This window comes from Scyliorhinus canicula, chromosome 5 (assembly GCF_902713615.1).
Source record: "Scyliorhinus canicula chromosome 5, sScyCan1.1, whole genome shotgun sequence".
Taxonomy (NCBI): Eukaryota; Metazoa; Chordata; class Chondrichthyes; order Carcharhiniformes; family Scyliorhinidae; genus Scyliorhinus; species Scyliorhinus canicula.
The window spans coordinates 84,042,156-84,063,782 of record NC_052150.1 but is presented as its reverse complement, the minus strand read 5'-3'; the positions used below and the strand labels follow the sequence as shown (position 1 = coordinate 84,063,782).

Below are 21,627 nucleotides of genomic sequence, written 5' to 3'. Positions count from 1 at the left end.
ATTAACTCTTACCAACGTTTACAGATGCACCATATAAAACATCCTATCTGGCTGCATCACAGCCTGGTATGGTTACACCAGCTTGTCTGGCAATTCCTCCGCACCAACGCATCGTTATACATCCCCAGTAGATGTGGTGCCAGTGAAGCTGGAAATTGTTTATAAAATTCCACCAGAAAGCTGTTGGGCTCTGGTGCCTTCCCTGATTGCATAGACCCAATATATTCCATTGTCTCCTGCAGTCCTAATGGTGCCTTCAACCCCTGACCCCCTCTCCATCACCAGGAAGTCCAACCCATCTAAAAATTGCCCCATTTCCCAGTCCTCCCTCCGCCAGGGGCTTGGACCTATACAGTCCCAAAATAATGCCTCAAATGCTTCATTGATTTTATCTGGAGCTGTCACCAGCCCTCCTGCCTTGACCCTAACCTGAACTATCTCTCATGTAGCCAGCCACCTGTCATCTCAACTGGTGAGCTAACAGATAGCTAGCCTTCTCCCATATTCATAGAATATCCCACAAGCGACACAATTGGCTCACCACCTTCTCAGTCGATACCAGATTGAATTCCACCTGCAACCTCTCTTTCTCCGTTCAAGGTAGCTTCAACCAACCTCTGTATTTTCACCCTCTCAACTTTATCCCTGTGGGCCTTATCTGATATTACCTCTACTATGACCACTGCTTCAGTGCTTCCCAGAATGTGGAAGGTGAAACCCCCTAGTCTGATTAAACTGCACATAGCTCTCTATGGCCAAGGCTAACTTTTCGCTGAACTTCTTATCAGCCAGGAGCGCCGAATCTAACCTCCACCGGGGCCGTTGGGCACGACAGGTTTCTAACTTCATGTCCAAATAATGTGGAGCGTGGTCTGCTATCACTGTCGCAGTATATTCCACCTCCACAATCCCCAGCTGTGTTGATTTTCCCACCTCGCAAAAGTCTATTCGGGAGTATACCCAATGCAGGTGCGAGAAGGAAAACTTTCTCCCCGGATGCCGAATTCTCCACGGATCCACCCATCAATCTGTTCTGTGAATACCCCCAGTTCCTTCGCTATTCCCGCAGTTACTAATGACTTGGGTCCTAAGATGGATAGATCGAGCCCCAAAACGCAGTTGATATCTGCTCCATGATCAATTGATGGGAGTTAAGGTCCGGGATGCCCCCCCCCCCCCCCCCCCCCCCATCCCCACGGTCCAGGACTATGCTGGCCACCGTGAAAACCACCCTCTTAGTGAACAGGATCACAACCCCTCTTGACTTTGAATCGAAACCTGAGTGCAACACCTGCCCCACCCATCCCTCCTTAGCCTCCTCTGATCCCTCACCCTCAAATGTGTCTCCTGTAGGAAGACAACTTCTGCCTTCAAGCTCTTCCAATGAGTGGAGTTCTCCATTGTACGCGGCTCGCCCGTGGTGTTCTTGCGGCGGCGGTTGCGGAAGAATCCAGTCCTATGTTTCTTTTTCAGCTATACACATCAAAATCTGCACACTTCCAAATATGATCTCTCCCCAATTCACTTGTGTGCATTGTGAGGTACAATTTACTTTAAAAATGATGTACCAGTTTACTACTTCTCAATGCATTTTTTAATCTGAAAGAAACTGTAGGTAGAATAAATGCCATGATTTCCCCAAAAGTTATTTTTAACAGATATTCACCCCAGTAGGATATCATCCTCGCTTCACCACAACGGTGTCTTCCCCAGCTCCCAGATGGAGTTTCCCCGTTCAATATTCACTGAATTTACAGGGCACTGCATCTCGCTAACCTTCAGCCTCCAATTCACAAGTGCCAATCTCTGTCTAAATTCACAAGGACAATTTACTACTTGATTATGCTTATTGATGTGAAGAAATTACTGAGCTTGTTTCCTTCACGATAGTATTTTAAGTAAAGAAAGCACTCAATAATCTGAAAAAAATAAAAGTATCCTTTCCCACATTTCATATTAATTCAAAAGGCAAGACGCCATAGCTCTTTCTATTTCATGCTGGCTAAATTAAAAATATATCTTTGCCTTGTCTTGAGCCATTGTTACAAATTAAACTTTTATTCCACCAAATGACTAAAATACAAGCTACAATATAAACATAAATAAATGCCCTTTTCATATAGTAGATTAGTAGTTATAGTACTGAACCCAGAGGTCATGAGTTCAAATGGTAAACTTAAATTGAATTAAATAAAGCTGGTAATTTGTGTTACCTTGCTGAGGTGGTGTTCTTTCTTCTTCTTCCATACCTGTGGCAACTTAAAAAAAATATATATACATAGGTTTTTTGTTTCTACTTGGTGGAGCACATCCGCTCATTATTTTGATATTGCTGCACATAACAAAATTCAATTCACACATGGGTGGAAAAAAATTAAAGGGAACCTTGAAGGCAAATGGCCTTTATTGCAGGGGGATTGGAGTAAATAGCTTTGCTCCAATTATTCAGGGTTTTGGCGAGGCCACTCTTGGGATATTGTTGTGCAATTTTGGTTTCCATATTTAAAGGAAGGAGAGATCTGCGATGGAGGCAGTACAGTGAAGACCCTTTCGATTAATCCCTGGGATGAGAGGATTGTCCGATGATGAAAGGCTGGGTAAAGTGGTTCTATATTCTGTCGTTTAGAAGAATGAGGGGACCTCATTCAAACATACAACATTCTGAAGCAACTTGACAGAGTAGACACCGAAAATGTTTCTGCTGGATAGGGAATTAAACATGGGGGCATTGTATCAAGATAAGGGGATGATTATTTAGGACTGACAGGAGTAGAAAGCTTTAGGAATTGTCTCTCCAGAGTTTTGTTGTAGCTCCGTTGTTGAATATATTTAAACAAGCCTGTTGGACTTTAACCTGGTGTTGTAAGACTTCTGACTGAATATATTTAAGCGACTAGTTTAGCACAGTGGGTTAAATAGCTGGCTTGTAATGCTGATGTAGAGGACCAGCAGCGCGGGTTCAACTCCCGTACCAGCCTCCCCGAACAGGCTCTGGAATGTGGCAACTAGGGGCTTTTCACAGTAACTTCATTGAAGCCTACTTGTGACAATAAGTGATTATTATGATGATTAAGGCTGAGATGGAGAGACTTTTGGTCTCTCAGGAAATAAGGGGACATGGGAAGCGGGTGGGAAAGTGGAGTTGAAGTCCAAGCTCATCCATGACATCATTGAATGGTGGATCAGGCTTAATGGATCATATGATCTCTTCTGTACCTGCATATTGTATTCTTCTGTTTTGTGCAGTTTACAAAGCATAAATAGATAGAAGATTAAGAAGTGTCTTAAGGAGGAGAGAGAAGTGGAAGAATGCAATGTCTTGAAAGGGATTTATAGAATTTAGGACATATGCAGGTGAAGAGATACTATCAATAGTAGAGTGATTACAATCAGGATAGCACAAGAGGCTAGAATTGAAGAAGCGCAGTGATTTATGACTTGTACTGCTAGAGGAGGCTATCATGGTAGGAAGGGGTGAGACCATGGATAGATTTGAAAACTAGGAGAACTTTAAAATTGAAGCATCACCAGACTAATGTAGATAACTGAGCACAAGAATGATACGTGGAGGGAACTTGCTGTGACTTAGCATATATGCTTTTGATGAGTTCAAGTTTATAGAGGAGGGAACTTGAGAGGACAGCCAGGAGAGCATTGGTATCACCCATTCTAGAAGTAGCAAAGGCATAAATACCGGATACAACAGCAGATGAGTTTACGTAGGATGGAGTCAGGCTGAAGAGGCCAGTCTTAAAGAGAGAGTGGGTGCGGGTCAGAAACTCATCTCATTTTCACCATATGACACTAAGTTGCAAATTGTCTGGGCCAGCCTCACAGTTGTTAGGGAGATGAATGGAGTCAGTGGCTAAGAAATAGAGTTGTGGTCAGGGAGGTTTCAGTCTACCCAATATTAAGTGAAGGAAATTTCTAATCATCTTGTATTGGATGTTGGACAAGCAGTCTGATAATTTCAAGAGAGTAGATGGGTTCAGAAAGTTGGTGATGAGGGAGGGTTGGGTGGTATCGGCGTATTTGTAAAACCTGACATTCTGTTTTCAGATGGCATCGCTGAGAGCTGCATATAGATGAGAAAGAACTGAGTGTAGATTCTTGAAGTAATCCAGAGATAATGGGTGGGATTCTCTAATCCTGAGGCTAAGTGCCCTAGGAGCAGCGATTCTGACCCCTACAGGAGGCCAGCATGGCACAGAAGTGACCCACGATGCTCCAGCTGCTGATCCCGGCGTCAGATGGGTACCGCGGGTCTGCGCATGCGCGATTGCACACATGCGTGGTGGCTCCCTTCTCCCCACCGGCCCCGACACAACTTTGCATAGGGCTACAGGGGCCGTCGCGGAACAAAAGAGATCCCCAACCCAAGAGGCCGGCCTGCTGATCGGTAGGCAACGATCGCGGGCCAGGCCACAGCGGAGGCCTCCCTGGGGTCGGACCCCCCTTGCCCCCCCACCAGGCCGCCCCCAAATGGATGCACGGCGAGGTCCCGCTGAGTAAGACCACACGTGGATGGCGCCGGCGGGACTCTTCTTTTTTTACGGCCTCCTGGGCGGAGAATTGCTGGGGGGTGAGGTGCGTAGAGTGGCCCCCAACCGGCACCGTGCCGATTGTGGCAGCGCCAATGGTGCCGATTCTCCGCTCTCTGGAGAATCGGCAGACCGGCGTTGGGGTATCGTCGAGCGATTCGTTCCCGGCCTGGTGATACTCCGGCCCAGCCTGGGCTGAGAGAATCCTGCCCAATGGTGTGTAAGCAGGAAAAAAGCCATTGCAGATGATACTCTGGTTATGACCGGATAGATAATAATGGGACGGGGGACGCCCGGTGACAGCATGCAAGAGGAAGTCGCACGTTGGGTGACTCCTGCTCAAGGCTTGATTTTTTTAGAATTTAATGCCTGGTCCCAGGGGCAGTTTTTTCACAGTTGAGTGCAGGAAGGGGAGGGGATGTCGAAAAACCAAAAGAAAGCCGGCATGAAGAAGGGAGTGAGTTGAGGATTCGCTGTTGAGCGAAAGGGTCAGCCTGGTAGCTGGAAAGATGGCGGAGGCCGAGTTGCTGGGTGGGGCTGCACTTCTTACGGCAGAAGAGATGACCAAGGTGATGGCTTTGGAAGATGAGACACAGTTTGCAAAGCACATAGGGGTGATGAGGAAGGATATGATGGCTGCGCTGAAAGTGCTTGTGGAGGAGGCAATTGCCTCAGTGAAGGTTGCTGTGTCGAGGACTTTGCCTAAGGTGCGGGAGGAGGGTGAGAAAATGAAGGGAATGGAGGAATCGCAGCACAGTGATAAGCTCACCTCGAAGGGTGAGGAGCTGCAGAGGGTGGTCAAAGCCAACAAAGGGCTGCCAGCTAAATTGGAGGATCTGGAAAACAGATCGAGGCAGCAAAACTTGAGGATCATGGGCCTGCCTGAAGGGGTGGAGGGCCCAAGGCTGACTGAGTGCTTTGCCATGATGTTGGCGGAGCTGGTGGTGGAGGGGGATGATCCCTCCCGGTACGAACTGGATCAGGCTCATCGGTCATTGAGGCCTAAACCAAAGACGAATCAGCCGCCAAGAGCAGTGATTGTTTGCTTCCACAGGTACCATGTGAAGGAGAAGGTCCTGAGTTGGGCAAAACAGAAGCGGGAGATACAGTGGGCTGGGGCTGGTATGTGTATATACCAGGACTTAACTGTGGAGTTGGCGAGGAGGCGGGCGGCCTTCGGCCAAGTGAAGACAGAACTGTATAATAGTGGGGTGCGGTTTAGTGTAGTGTACCCAGCTAAGTTGAGGGTGACATACAACTCCAAAGACTTTTATTTTGAGACGGTGGAAGTGGCGAAAGCATTTGTGAAGGCAGAGGGATTAGGGCAGAAGTGAGGAATGGGACTGAGGATTGGTTTTGGACCGAGGGGAGGGGGGTGGAAGAGTGTATATAGTTCTATTTTTTATTTCATGTTGTTATTTGGTTTAAATGGGATCGATTTGTCACTTTGGATCAGGTCAGAGTTGGGGGGGTAGTTTCTTTCTTGTTTTTTTTGCAACAATGATTTTTCTGGAGTTTGTATGTTTGCATTGGATTTGTCTGTTTGATGGGGATATGTATTTTCTTGATGTTTTCCTGTGACTTGTTGGGGGAGTGGGGCCTGGGCAGGGGCCCTCACACCAGAAAGCTTAAGTCGGCTAGTGAACGCAGGTGTGGTGGTGGGAGGGGCTACCGGCATTGGAGCCTGGTGAACATGATTTCAATGAGTCAAGGAGGTGTGAAAAGTGAGCGGATGTTGGGGGGGAGGGGATGATACTTGGTGAGGTGTTTATGAGAGGCAGTGGATGGGGGATTCTGGGAGGGGTGGTTTGATGGGAACAGTGGGGCGGGCCAGGCCCGGTGGCCAGTGAGTGCCGGAGTTATGATGATGAATAGGATGGGGGGAGCGGTGAGGTTAGTTATGTTGAACGTGAGGGGGTTGGGGGGGCCATTGAAGAGGTTGAGGGTTTTTGCGCAGCTAAAAGGTTTAAAGGCTGATGTGGCTATGTTACAGAGACTCTACTGAGGGTGAAGAATCAGGTGAGGCTCAGGGATGGATGTTTCATGCGGGGTTTGATAGTAGGGTGCGGGGGGATAGCGGTTTTGTTCCGTAAAAGAGTGAGATTCCATATGCAGAAGGTGGTGGCGGACCAGTAGGGTAGATATGTGATAGTGACGGGGACATTGGAGGGGAGGTTGGTGGCTTTGACAAGTGTGTATGTCCCTAACTGGGATGATGTAGCGTTTGTGAGGAAGATGGGGCCATTCCAGATATGTATTCGCACAAGCGAATAGTGGGTGGGCCTGGAACTTGGTGCAGGAGTCAAGACTGGACAGGTCACAGCCGTGCTTGCTTGTCCAGTCCGGGTGGCCGAAGGAGCTGACAGGGTTTGAGGGAAATTCCACTGGGCGGCAACCCACTTTAGGGGCGGGATTCTCCCCTACCCGGTGGGACGGGGGGTCCCGGCACCGAGGAATAGCGTGAACCACTCCGGCGTCGGGCCGCCCCAAAGGTCAGGGGCTAGGCCCGCCCCGGAGTGGTTTGCGCCCCACCGGCCGGTGGGGAAGGGGCTTGGCGCCACGTCATCCGGCGCCGAAGGGCCTCCGTCGACCGGCGCGAGTTGGCGCATGCGCAGGAGTGCCAGCGTGTGCTGGCGTCATCCCAACGCATGCACGGGAGGGTTCGTCTCTGCATCGGCCATGGCGGAGGACCACAACGGCCGATGCGGAGGAATAGAGTGCGCCCACGGCACAGGCCCGCCTGCGGATCGGTGGGACCTGATCGCGGGCCAGGCCACCGTAGGGGCACCTCCCGTGGCCAGATCCACCCGCGCCCCCCTGAGAACCCCGGAGGCCTCCCGCGCCGCCAGGTCCTGCCGGTAAGGACCTACTCTTAATTTACGCCGGCGGGACTGGCAAAAAACGGGCGGCCACTCAGCCCATCGCGGGCCAGAGAATCGCCGGGGGGGGGGGGGGGGGCAAGGGTGCTGCCAGCGGTCACTGACCAGCGCAGGGCGATTCCCTCCCTGCCAAATCTCCGGCGCTTGAGAATTCGGCAGCCGGCAGAGGCGGGATTCACGCCGCCTCCCGGCGATTCTCCGACCCAGCAGTGAGTCGGAGAATCCCGCCTTTAGGTATTTGGGGGTGCAGTTGGTGCAGGACTGGGGTGGTGCTCCATAGGTACAATCGTACGAGCCTGGTGGGGAGGGTGAAAGTGCATTTAGCATTGGGTGCAGGCGATTAAAATGAACGTGATGCCGCAAGTTTTGTTTTTATTCCAGTGGCTGCCGGTCTTTTTGCCGAAGGCGCTTTTTTAAGTGAATAAGTTGATCACCTCATTTATTAGCGGGGGGGGGGGGGGGTTAGCCAAGGTTAGGAAGGTGGTTCTGCAGAGAGGGCAGCAGGTAGGGGGTGTTGGGTCTCCCAAATTTATTATATTACTATTGAGCAGCGAATGCCGAAAAGGTGAGGAGTTGGTTAGGAGGGGGTGGAAGGGAAGAGTCCCAGTGTGTTAGAATGGAGGAGAGTCTGTGCAGGGGGTCGGTTAAGGGCGTTGGCAATGGCGCCTCTCCCAATGGCCCTGGGTAAATACTTTGGGAGTCCAGTGGTGGTAGCAACGCTGAAGATTTGGAGGCAGTTGAAGCGGCATTTTCAGCTGGGGGTGGGGTCAGGGGTGGTGCCGACTGGGGGGAACCATAGGTTTGAGCCAGGAAAGTTGGACGGGAGGTTTCGGAGATGGGAGGAGAGGGGACCTGTTGCCGGGTGGTCGTTTTGCAAGGTTGGAAGAGTTGTGGGAGAAATGTGAATTGTGGCAAGGAGGCAAGTTGATGTACCTGCAGCTCCAGGACTTTGCCAGAAAGGAGGTTCAAAGGTTCCCGATAGCACGACCCCATGTTGTTGGAAGAGGTACTGATGGCAGGGGGCATAGGGAAGGCGGTGGTGTCGGCGATTTACGGGAAGATTCTGGGGGAGGACGGGATATCCATGGAAGGTATTAAAGCCAAATGGGAGGAGGAGTTGGGGGACATTATGGAAGACGGTTTGTGGTGCGAGGTGCTCCGGAGGGTAAATGCCGCAACCTCATGCACAAGGTTGAGGCTGATACAGCTGAAGGTCGTGTATAGGGTGCACCTCACAAAGGCGAGGATGAGCCGACTCTTTGAGGGAGTGGAGGATGTATGTGAGCGTTGTGGGAGGTGCCCCACAAACCACGTTCATATGCTAGTCCTGGCCGAAGCTGGAGAAGGATTGGAGGGAGGTTTGCATAGTCATCTTGGGGATAGTACATGTGCGTTTGGAACCAGGGCACCTAGAAGCCATTTTCAGGGTGTCGGCAGGCAGGCAGGTGCGGGGGTGGATGTGTTAAGCTTTCACCTCGCTGATTGCCCAGAGACGGGTCCTGTTGGGCTGAAGGTCAGTTTCTCTGCCTTGTGCCTCAGCTTGGAATTTTTGACTCGCGAGAAGGATGAAGGAAGGGTTCTACAATTCATGGGGATTGTTTATCATGCACTTTCAAGAATTGGTTGCCATCGAACATTGCGGGGGTGCGTGGGATTGGGGTTATTGTTGGTTTTGAATACACTGTTTACAGGATGCTTGTTAATTTTCTTCTGTTTTTTACTTGGAATGTACGGGTGATGTTTGGATTTGTATATTGTACGGGATGCTGTTTGGGGGATTGGTACTGCGTTTGTTACTGTTGGTTTTCTTTTGTTGTTTATTTGATGTGGAAAATTAGGAGAATAAAAAGATTTTTAAAAAAAATAATGATGGCAGCAGGTGGAGGGAAGTCACACCTAGTTGGCTGACAGAGACGCATTGGGGAAATGATGTGGTCATCTGTGTCAAAGGCTGCAAACAGATCGACAAGGTTGAAGAGGGATCAGTGGTGTAGTGGGAAATTTTCAAGTACAGGAGCGCTAAGAAAATGTGCTGACCATATCATTTCTAAATCTGCTGTTCCGTTGTTTTCCTATGTAGTAATAATTTTAGTTCCCAAAAATTAGTAAAATTATGCTTTTTAAGTGGAAAATAATAGGGACGGTAAGCATTTTATTTCAAACCATGTGGTATTTTGTAACATTAGTCTTTAGCATAGCTAGAATTTCATTATGCAACAATTTAGTTATTTTGTTCAATCCAATTGAAATAATGAGTACAGAAGTCTTTACTTCTGAATGGGTGATGGTATGTGGAGGAGTCACTGCTTTTTTGATTGATATTTATAACCTAGATCTGGGTGTATAGGGAACAATTCAAAATTAGAAGATGACATAAAGCTTGAAAGTATTGTGAACTGTGAGGGGGATAATGATGAGGATAGTGATCGACTTCAAGAGGATATAGGCAGGCTGGTGGAATGGCAGCGGAGAGGTAACAAAAATAAAGGGAATTCCAAAGGAAATGCAGGGGTAGAGCGACCTGGGTGACAGAATCCTGTGTTTTATACAGAGTGCAAAAGCAAGTAAGTTAATTCAAAAAACGCTGGCTTAGCCAGGATGGGCAGATTTTCGAAGGGGTGCAGAAAAGATTTATAAGAATTGTTCGAAGGATGAGGGACTGTTATTTGGATAGATTGGCAAAGCTGGAGCCAGTTTCCTTGGAGAAGAGAAGGTTAAAAGGAGAATTTTTCAACATGTTCAAATTCATGAGAGGTTTGGAGAGTTAAATGGAGAGAAACTCGCTCCATTGGCAGAAGGTCGAGAACCCCAAGGTGATTAACAAAAGAGTGAGAGGCTACATAGAAAACCTTGTGTATGCAATGAGTGGTTTGGATCTGGAATGCACTACCTGAGTGTGTGGTGGGGACAGTTTCAGTTGTGGTTTTCAAAAGGGAACTAGATAATTATCTGAAGAGAAAAGATTTTACTGAGCTACACAGAAAGGGTAGAGAAGTGGGACTAACCAAGTTGCTGTTTCAGAAGACTGACACAAGGACAATGGCTCGTAACTTCCTCAGAGTGGCAATCTCTGGCGAGGGGTGTTGGACCGAAGAGGGATGGGGGAGGGAGAGTTTGGATCGGAGAAGGTAGAGGAGGGAGAATTCAGACTAGAAAGGGGGTGGTGATTAGATTGGGTTGTGAAGGGGGTGGGGCTGTTGTTCAGATGGGAGAGCGTGGGGGTGTCGGCGAGGGAGGCCGTGAAGGGGAGTCAGTACGGGAGTGGGAGGGGACAGTATGCATGGGGGAGGGGATGGGGCACATGGGGGTTAGTTCAATAATGGGTCGGGATAGGCAGTTTGGGGAAGAGGGAGTGTGCAAGGTTGGTCTGGGAAGTTGGGTACCTCCTAAATGCGAAGTGGGGGAACTAGAAAATTACGGGCCAATGTGCTGAATGCCTCGTTCTGCACTATAGCCAGTCCATGGTTCTAGTACAGACATATTCAAAGAAGTTGATAAACAGACAAGGGGCTAAAAGTTACCCTCAGTGTGATCAAGAAGGGTGGGAGAAGGTGTGTAGAACGTAAACACCAACAGTTTGGCCGACAGCTCCCCAACTGTCCGAGCACAGCACTGCAGCGGCCAGAAGAGGTACTGCAGTGCTATGCAAGAGCCAAGTCCCACGATTGTTCCCAAGGTAAGGTAGGGGGTAGGGAAGATCGGGGTTTTTTTTTGGGAGTGGGTGGAAATTGAAGGATCGTTGGTAATTGGTAATGTCGGGGAGGGTAACCTCCAAGGTCCCAGAGGCGAGGCGCCCCAAATCTGAAGGATCACCTAAGGGCCTTAATAGCTGAAAGGACAGGTTTGCTGCCCAAGTCCGGACCCATGGTTCTGTTCAGTAAATCCCAGAGCCTGAATGCACATGAGCAGCACTCAATTCCACTTGGAACAAATATTTTTCCAACTTCTTCTTAAACCATTCTGTCCCAGAGCTCGGATGCTCTGTCCGCCCGATGGGCTTTATGTCAGCAGCTCCCAGTAATGAGGAATGAGGTTTAATTTAAATCAGGGGGGAGCTAATTCAACTCAATAGGATCCAAATGGAGTTTTCATAAATTGGAAAAGGCTCCCAGTAGTCAGCAACTTGAGTGAAAAGGAAAGTGTGAAGGAGTAGAGAAATTCGCCGCAACCGATCCACAGCAGATGCAATCACTCTGGCCCTACAATCAACACTCGAACATTTTGACAATAAGGACACCTACGTCAGACTGCTGTTCATAGACTACAGTTCCATCTTCAACACCAATATCCCGACAAAACTAAAAACCAAACTCTGCAATCTTGGACTTGACCTCTCCCTGTGCAGCTGGATCCTTGACTTCCTCACCAACAGACTGCAATCTATCTGGATATGTAACAGCACCTCCTCCACAGTAGTCCTCAAAACCAGGGCCCCGTAAGGGTGTGTGCTCAGTCCTCTATTGTACTCCCTATACACACACGACTGTGTGGCAAGATTTAACTCCAATTCGATCTATAAATTTGTGGATGATACGACTGTGGTGGGTCGTATCTCAAACAACAACGAATCAGACTACAGAAGGGAGCTAGATCACTTGGTTGCATGGTGTACTGAAAACAACCTCTCTCTAAATGTTGGAACGACCAAGGGACTGACCATCGACTTCAGGAAGCATAGCACGACCCCCCTCTCCCCCCATCTAATCAATGGCTCCAAAATGGAGATGGTCACTAGCTTTAAGTTCCTGGGAGTTACCATCACCAAGAGTCTGTCCTGGTCCACGTCTATACTTCCTACTGAAGCTAAAGAAATTCGGCATGTCTACATCGACTCTCTCAAACTTCTACAGATGTGCCACAGAGAGCATCCTATCCGGCTGCATCACAGCTTGGTATGGCAACTGCTTGGCCCAAGACCGCAAGAAACTGTAGAGTGTGGTGAACTCAGCCCAACGCATCACACAAAGCTTGCCACCCTCCCATTGATTCTGTCTACACCTCCCGCTGCCTCAGGAAGGTAGACAGCATTGTCAGAGCCCCTCACACCCAGGCTTTGCCCTCTTCCAGACCCTTCCATCAGGCAGAAGATACAGAAGTCTGAAGACCTGCACATCTAGACATAGAAACAGCTTCTTTCCCACAGCTACTAGACTCCTCAACGACTCTCGCTCAGACTGGTCTGTTCCCTGTAAGAACACTATTCACGATGCCCTATGCTGCTCTTGCTCATGTGGCTCTTGTTCCATACTGTAACCAATCACTTTTTGCTGATATACCATTTGTCAATGTATTCTGTCAGTTATTCTTTTGTCTACTATGTATGTACTGTATACGTTCCCTTGGCTACAGAAAAATACTTTTCCCTGTACTTCGGTACATGTGACAATAAATGAACACCGTTAATGTATAAGCTTCCAAAACCTCCCCTGACAGCACGTCCCAGGCACTCACCATACTCTGTAAAAAGCCTGCCTTGCACATCTCCTATAAACTTTGCCCCACGAACCTTAAACCTCTGCCTCCTAGTAACTGTCCCCTCCAGTGGCGCAATCGGTTAGCATGCGGTACTTATATAGCATGCAGTCAACGGGCTATGCCGAGGTTTTGAGTTTGATCTTCACGTGGAGCAGGTATTTTCCTGCAGCTACAATATGTGTGTAATGGGAAACACACACTGGCATTCAATGTGCCGTTTGCATCAGAGGGCGGCACGGTGGCACAGCGGTTAGCACCGCTGCCTCACAGCTCCGGGGTCCCAAGTCCATTCCGGCCTCGGGTGACTGTGCGGAGTTTATACTTTCTCCTCTTGTCAGTGTGGGTTTCCTCCGGGTGCTCTGGTTTCCTCCTACAGTCCAAAGATGTGCAGGTCGGTGGGAGGGTTTATTGTATTTGGGGGTGTAATGATTTTGTTTTGTTTTGTAAAATGTTAAAATGCGAAAGAAAATTTGAATAAACATACTTTTCAAAATATGTAGGGTGGGATTCTCTGATCCTGAGGCTAAGAGTTGACGCCGTCGTAAACGCCGTCACGTTTTACTACGGTGTCAACAGGCCCCCAGGAGCAGCGATTCTGCGCCCTACAGGGGGCCTGCACGGCACTAGTGACTCACGCAGCTCCAGCTGCCGTTACCGGCGTCAAACGGGCGCCGCGGGTCTGCGCATGCGTGCTGCGACCGGCGTGAACTCATGCATGCGCGCTAGTTTCCTTCTCCACGCCTGCCCCCACGCAACATGGCGTAGAGCTACAGTGGCCCGGCGCAGAGTAAAATAGGCCCCCACCAAGAGACGGCGGCCTGCTGATTGGTAGGCCCCGATCGCGAGCCAGGCCACGGTGGAGGCTCCCCCCCACCAGGATCGGAGCCTTCCACCAGGCCGCCCCCTCAGAATGGACGCCAAGGTCCCGCCGTGTAGGACCAAATGTGAACGGCGCCGGCGGAACTGAGCCTATCTCGGCGGCCACTCGGCCCGCGGCCCCCAACTGGCGCCAATGGCGCCGATTCTCTGGTGACTGGAGAATTGGTGGACCAGTGTCGGGGCGGCATCGCGTGAATCGCGCCCGGCCCGGCGATTCTCCGACCTTGCCAGGGGTCAGAGAATCCTGTCTGTAATAGTCCTCTCGAAGGGAGGAAATTTTCTTTAAGGAAGAAAGTGGGATGCTGTGTTATAGACCTGCATGCCATCGTAATGTAACAGATTAGGGGCAGCAGGGTAGCATGGTGGTTAGCATAAATGCTTCACAGCTCCAGGGTCCCAGGTTCGATTCCCGGCTGGGTCACTGTCTGTGTGGAGTCTGCACGTCCTCCCCCTGTGTGCGTGGGTTTCCTCCGGGTGCTCCGGTTTCCTCCCACAGTCCAAAGATGTGCGGGTTAGGTGGATTGGCCATGCTAAATTGCCCGTAGTGTCCTAATAAAAGTAAGGTTAAGGGGGGGGGGGTTGTTGGGTTACGGGTATAGGGTGGATACGTGGGTTTGAGTAGGGTGATCATGGCTCGGCACAACATTGAGGGCCGAAGGGCCTGTTCTGTGCTGTACTGTTCTATGTTCTAGAGTAATGGTTAATGTGGGATTGGAGAAAGCACGCCATACTATGATGTGTAGAGTTACATGTTATTCGACTTCAAGAGAATACTCTAGAAGCAGCTTACGTGCATGGTAGCAGCATCATGCATGACAGCAACCTGAGATCTGTAAATGAAAAAATGAAAAATGAAATGAGATGAAATGAAAATCGCTTATCGTCACAAGTAGGCTTCAAATGAAGTTACTGTGAAAAGCCCCTCATCGCCACATTCCGGCACCTGTTCGTGGAGACTGGTACAGGAATTGAACCGTGCTGCTGGCCTGCCTTGGTCTGCTTTAAAACCCAGCTCTTTAGCCCTGTGCTAAACCAGCCCCTAATAGTTAAACACTACCAATAAACAGCGCATGTTTAAACATACAAGTCTCAAGAGCTCATCATTGAGTCATCCATATTGCAACAATGACCACCATGGATTTCTCCATTCATGCTGCCTGAATTCATAGGGAAATCAGCGAGATGGCCACTTATCTGCCAATGCACGTTCAAATACTCAATCCCAAAGGTAGACCACTGAGTGAATTCTCTGTCTCACTGTCCATCAGATAATCTTTACGATTGCCTCCTTACTTTGGGGCTGGTGAGGAGGTGACTTTACACAGATATCTGTGGCACATTGGTGATGACTGCCGCCTCACAGCACCAGGGACACCGGTTTGATTCAGACCTCGGATGACTCTGAGTAGAGTTTGCACCTTCTCCCCGTGTCTGCTTGGGTTTCCTCCATGTGCTTGGGTTTCCTACCGCAGTCCAAAGGTGTGCAGCTTACGTGATTTGGCCATGCCAAATTGACCCTAGATGGGGTTACTGGGATAGAATCATAGAATCACTAGTGCAGAAGGAGGTAAAGGAGGTAATTGAGCCCATCGAGTCTGTACTGACCTTCTGAAAGGATCAGGCCCCCACCTTATACCCTTAATCCAGAAACCCCACCTAACCTAACCTCTAACCTTTTGGACCCTAATGGGCACTAAGGGTGGGGGATTAGGCCTAGGTAGCATGCCCTTTCAGAGGGCTACTGCAGACACGATGGGCCAAATACTCTTCTTCTGCACTGTATGAATTCTATGATCTTTGGGTGGAATTCTCCGACCCCCTGCCAGGTTGGAGAATCGCTGAGGGGCGGTGTGAATCCCGCCCTGCTGCTCTGACGCCGGCTGCTGAATTCTCTGTTTTTTTGGCGGGGACGGGGTTCGCGCCGCGCCGGTCGGGGGCTGTTGGCAGTGGCCCCCCCCCCGGCGATTCTCCGGTCCCCGATGGGCCGAGCAGCCGCCTGTTTTCGGCCTGTCCCGCCGCCGTGGATTAGACCAGGTCCGTACCGGCAGGACCTGGCTCTGAGGGCGGCCTACGGAGTCATCTGGGGGGCACGATGGCCTGGCCCGCGATCGGGGTCCACTGATCTGCAGGTGGGCTACTCTTTGGCGCCGGTACGGCCCACCCGCCAGATACCGGAGAATCCCGGCCGTTGCCTATTACAGCACCTCCTGCAAACTGCTGCTGTGCATATCTCCTCATTCTCCCCATTCTATATTCCCATGAAAACCCATTAGAATGTGTATCTCTCAGCTTGTTCCTGCTGGCTCAGCAGTTGGTGATGGTGCCCCCTGGGGCATGTGTGCCTCCTCCTGAGGTCTGACCCCTCACCATGGAGGCAGGAGCATAATCTGGGACTTGTGAAGGAAAGACAAAGCAATTGTGAATTGAGGTCATACACAGCATCCCCTGTTCCTATTGACCTTTTTCCAAATCATCCCTAAACTTCATTTGTCACCAGTTGATATCTCCCAAGCTGGACACGTTAGTAGCTTGGAGTAACATATCATCATTAGTGCCTGATGTGCCATCCCCAAAGTTCAATCCTTCCCCTCAGCCCTTTCTGCAACCTGCTCAATTCTAAGCTTAGGTATTCAATAGGTGGCTTATGATACTGTTTATTAATGACTTTTTGTCCCCTTCATTTTGATTTTTCAAGGATTTTCAGAGTTGTGCATCAAAAACTGGAACACAAAGTCATGGATCTTGTTGCTGAAGGGTTTTATCGAGACAAGATATGGTTTCAGTGTGATTATGAAGATTGCTTGAAATGGAGACTTTTGACAAATGAAGAGGCTGCATTTGTGGATCCAAGCAAGCCCTGGTACTGCCACATGAGCCATGATTCTTGGTTTAATTGCTGTTCTGTACCTGAAGAGAGTTACCCTGAGGAATCTGTATTCGAAAAGTGTGGACTGAAGCTTGTCTATTCACAACTTCCATTGGGCAGTCTGGTTTTATCCAAAATAGGAGGATGGCCCAGGTAAGATATCACCTTAGAGCAAGAATATTTTTAAAGCTGCATTTATGTCTATAATGCATCTGATTGAATGTACATTTATTGTTTTAAATGTTTCATTTAAAGCTCACTTATACCCTGTCCAACTAACTCTTAGTAAATGTGGCACAACCAGCAATGAGATAAGACAAATCTCAGAGTGATAGTAAAATTAATGAAAACTGAAGGTACAAGAGAGCTACTTTCAGCTTGTGTGATAATACCTATCACATTGCTGCCAGTTATTGTAATTCAGTGTCGTTTTCAGATTAATGCATGTTTTTAATGATATCAGAAGGCTGAAAGTATCGAAGTGAAACACAAAATATCAGCAGTGTTTAGTTCACGCTATTCAGATAATGTATGTGCGTGTGCATATGTGCACAATGCAATAAAAAATTGACTTTTTTTCATAAAGAAAAGCTGAACTAAGTTTTCAAGTATTAGTTAGTCTTCCCAAAGGCTGAAAGGGATGGGAGCTCCGGTCTTGGCCCTGGAACTGCAGCACGATTTCATAGATTTATGTCAGTTGGTTAGTTTTGTTGTTTAAAAAAGTTTTGCTTCCACAAAGGCTGATGGTTCAATTTACTGCTTCACTGATGGGTTGTGAGATGTAAAAGTAGGATGTCGATTTCTCAATGATTAAGACAGAGTTTTAAGTTCATCTTGGGCAGTGGTGCAAAACACATGGTAGCAAATTGTCCGCCTACTTTGTACTGCTCAAGGTGAATTTTTACCCAATCGAGTAAATTAATCCCTACTGTAATTTTAATTGAAAACATTGAAGTGTAAACAATGTTTTTTTTTTATACTCGCGCTGACATTTTTGAGAATTTCACTCTCCTTGTAAGTGCCAGATATTATTCACCATGTTGGAAGAAATATTGGGTAGTGAGATATTGAATTCAAACACACAAAATAAATTGGCTCACAAATAAGAACTAGTGCTGCATAGAAATCCAAAACAAAAAGTTAACATTTAAGGTCTCTAGGTAGCTGCTATGTCAGCTGCAATGATCTGTGCAGCAGCTTTTTATGATGTACTAAAATGTTATTGCACTAAAATCAAACTTGCATTTATCCGGTGCACAGGGTGCAACCTCAGGATGTCCCAAAGCATTTATAGTCAAGAAATACTTTTAAGTATAGCTTCTGTTACTTCTGTTACAATACAGGAAATGCAGCAGCCAGTTTGCATACAAAAAGCTCTCACCAGTAGCAATGCGATAAAAACCAAATAATCTGTTTTTGCGATGTTGATTTGTCAGAACATGAGGGATAAATCTCTCACTGTTCTTTGAAATAATGCCATGGGATCTTCTACATACACAGACATGGGCCAGGATTCTCCATTGCGAGTCCGTCCCACCACCACTGCTAGCGAGGATGGATAATTTGGCCGCGCCATTCACTGGCAGCAGGATTCTCTACTCCTGCACACATTTACCTGTTTAGGCCCCTCCTGTCTCTAGATCTTCAGGCTGGAAGGCCACAATGGGTGTCTTACTCAGGCCATCAGTTAAAATTGCAGTCGGAATGTTGTAGACATAACTGAACAAGGGCCCGACCAGATAGGCATTCCTGCTGCCAAAGTGATTGCACCTGATGGCTTGGTCCACAACCAGTTGGATTCAGAGGTTGTCTAAAAAACAGAAATTGCCAGAAGAATTCAACGCATCTAGTAGGATCTGTGGAGAGAGAAACAGACTTCATGTTTTGAGTCCAATGTGATTTCTTTGGAACTATGCCAACTGTTCTTGTTCGAAGAAAGACTAAATTAAGGCAGCTGGGAGACATATAAAACTAATTAATTAATTGAGTAGAAAAATCCATACTTTAAGTCAAAATGTGTGAGAAAAAGACTAGGATAATATTTGGCAGCTACCAGTTAAGAGTTCTGCGCATGAATGCGATAACTTAAGAATTAAAACAAGTGAATAAGAAATCCAAGTTCAACTGAAATTATGTGATGTAGATTACAGAGATCTCCCCAAAAGCTGTGCATGTTTGCGAACTAAATATTTCAGAGTTTCGGATCTTTGGAAGGATTTACGGAATGGGAAAGGAGAGGGAATAGCAATATTAATTAAAGACACAATCACAGCAGCAGAAAGAAGGAATGTCAATATGAGTGTTCGGGCAGTCAATGCATTATAGGTAGACACTCTGAGGTAGGAATTTGTTTGTCTTGACGCACCTAGATTAGTTCTGTGGAGGTCTACTGCTGCTTTCTCGGAGCATGATGCACCATTGCATGTGAAGCATTGCTGACAGTGAAGGATGCTCGTGGGTGCATCCCTTGGGTATGACCTTGAATCAACACAATCCTGAAATTGCACAATCCAAAGAATGATGTGATGCACGTTTTCCAAACTTGAACCACACAGAACCTCACTACAACTTTGTGCAACTCCCACCGAGGATCAGGTATTCTACAACAAGAACGGACCTGAACTCGTGTTAAATAATGGGCAATGCCATGTGTTGCCGATGAGTTATTTTGAGTAACATTTGCTTCTACTACCCTACTACCCCCACCCATGCCCACTAATCACGCAACCAACCCCTGACCCGAACTAACTACCGTCTGCACATGACTACCCAGTCCCATCCAAACTCACACACTCACTAACCTACCCATTCATCCACAGGATTGGATTTTATGGGCAGGATTATTCTCCAACCCCTCTGATGAAAAAGTTAATTGTGAGCCACTTAAAGGCCCCAATAGATCTAAGGTCAGCGAGCTGCCTGGTGCCTCCCTGCCAATTGTAATATGGTAGGTCTGGGTTGGAAGGAAGGTGATGGGAAAGCCACCTGCTTTATTTTACATGACCCCTACCTTCAAATATGCCAGCATGGGGCCATAAAAGTCAGCCCATAAACTCACCACTCACGCACTGAAAGAGTTGTGAGCTTTAAAGGTTTACCTGAATATGGTAGCTACAGGAGGCATATTCTCTCTCTGCCCAACACCTGTGTTCTCCTGTAATTGCCGTGTTCCCCTTGAAATACTGTGCCGATCCATCGCTGATACAGTCAGGATTGAAAGTCCCATTGGCGGCACGGTGGCGCAGTGGTTAGCACTGCTGCCTCACAGCGCCGAGGACCTGGGTTTCGAACCTGGCCCAGGATCACTATCCGTGTTGAGTTTGCACATTCTCCCCGTGTTTGCGTGAGTCTCACCGCCACAATCCAAAAAAGGATGTGTAGGCTAGGTGGATTGGCCATGCTAAATTGCCCCTCAATTGGAAAAAAAGAATTGGGTACTCTAAATTAAAAAAAAAAGGATTGGAAGTCCCAGCTGAAAAAGCACAAAAAGATCAGATAAGGCCAGGAAAGTAGAAATCTTTGAAGGCAGAGGCATATGCGCTCAGAACTGCCACTGACTGGAGAATCTGGACTCTTTATACCACAATGGATTTGATTATACAAACAACATTGAACCATTCAACTGGTGTACATTCCCTTAGTGTCTGCCTTGAGGGTACCATTGTTGTCTTGGTGCTCGTACACAGTTATTACACCAGTGACTGCAGCATGGCTGATAGAAAACTGCTGATTTCTATGGGGAGTCTGCAAACGGCCATATGGGGTGGACTTGAGCAGCTCTGGGCCTTCAAGTCCTGTCTTCAGATTGAGCCACCTTGGCTTGGCAGCAGCAATCTGGGTTTGCTGGCTGAGAGGCAGCAGAAGCGGTACTGGTAGAGTGGCACTGGTAGAGGTTAAACACTCATCCTAAGAGAGGACAGCAGGTTCATCCACCTTGGGGCGATTGCCACTCTCGCCGGGAAGCACAGCAGTCCTAGTAATTTAGCCCAGCGTAGCAGGGAGTGTTGCTGGATGAGTGAAAGGTAGATAGATAGATAGAACAGTACAGCACAGAACAGGCCCTTCGGCCCTCGATGTTGTGCCGAGCAATGATCACCCTACTCAAACCCACGTATCCACCCTATACCCGTAACCCAACAACTCCCTCCTTAACCTTACTTTTTAGGACACTACGGGCAATTTAGCATGGCCAATCCACCTAACCCGCACATCTTTGGACTGTGGGAGGAAACCGGAGCACCCGGAGGAAACCCACGCACACACGGGGAGGACATGCAGACTCCGCACAGACAGTGACCCAGCCGGGTATCGAACCTGGGACCCTGGAGCTGTGAAGCATTTATGCTAACCACCATGCTACCGTGCTGCCCAGGTGTCTGGAGCCTGGGCCTGTATGAGAGTTCGGAGGTACAGTGGGCATGTGATGGAATGTGAAGATGCATTAACTGATGTTGACTTCTCATGTAAGGTCATTGTACCTTCTTCCATCACTGCTGCCATGTCCTTGACACTAGACTCCAGACAATTTGCCCCCAAGCTATTGCGCCCACCCCACCCTCCACCAAGTAACTTGTTTACATTGCCTCCTCATGTGGAGCATGAAGGCTTCTTGCTCACTCAGGGATACCACCGTGGTTTCCAGAATTTCCAGCGTAGTGTCACTAAACTGGAAGCAAGCCCCCTTGTATTTTGTGTTCTGCAATCTTCCCAGTTGTTGATTTTCAGCCTTCACTTCAGCAGTGCGGCTTCTTTTTAATAATGGATCACATGGCTCACTAACAATGCTGTCTGGTCCTTATGCTGAGCATATAGGCTGCAGGCAACATTTAGGAGAGAAGAGCAGAAGGTAGCCATTTGGGATGCTGCTACAATCATTCAGCAGAGCTGAGTACATCAAATTTGTGTGTTGTTCACTTCAATCTGAACGGGCACCAGGCAGGGTGCGAACAGTGAGACCTGTGCCTAAAAATGGGTCTATCGAATTTCT

At 48.2% G+C, this 21,627-nt stretch overlaps 1 protein-coding gene across 2 annotated transcripts in view; it reads left to right on the top strand.

The window, feature by feature from the left end:
• Positions 1-21,627, top strand: part of LOC119965619 (zinc finger CW-type PWWP domain protein 2-like) — a 205,696-nt gene that overhangs the window by 6,139 nt on the left and 177,930 nt on the right. The window contains exons 1-2 of one of the 2 annotated variants that reach the window (XM_038796404.1): positions 2,513-2,597; positions 16,470-16,793. In XM_038796404.1, the coding sequence (XP_038652332.1) occupies positions 16,510-16,793 (284 nt within the window). In that variant the 5' untranslated portion in view covers positions 2,513-2,597; positions 16,470-16,509. Of the gene's footprint in view, positions 1-2,512; positions 2,598-16,469; positions 16,794-21,627 lie in introns of those variants that run through there. The other variant, XM_038796405.1, reaches the window with a different exon arrangement.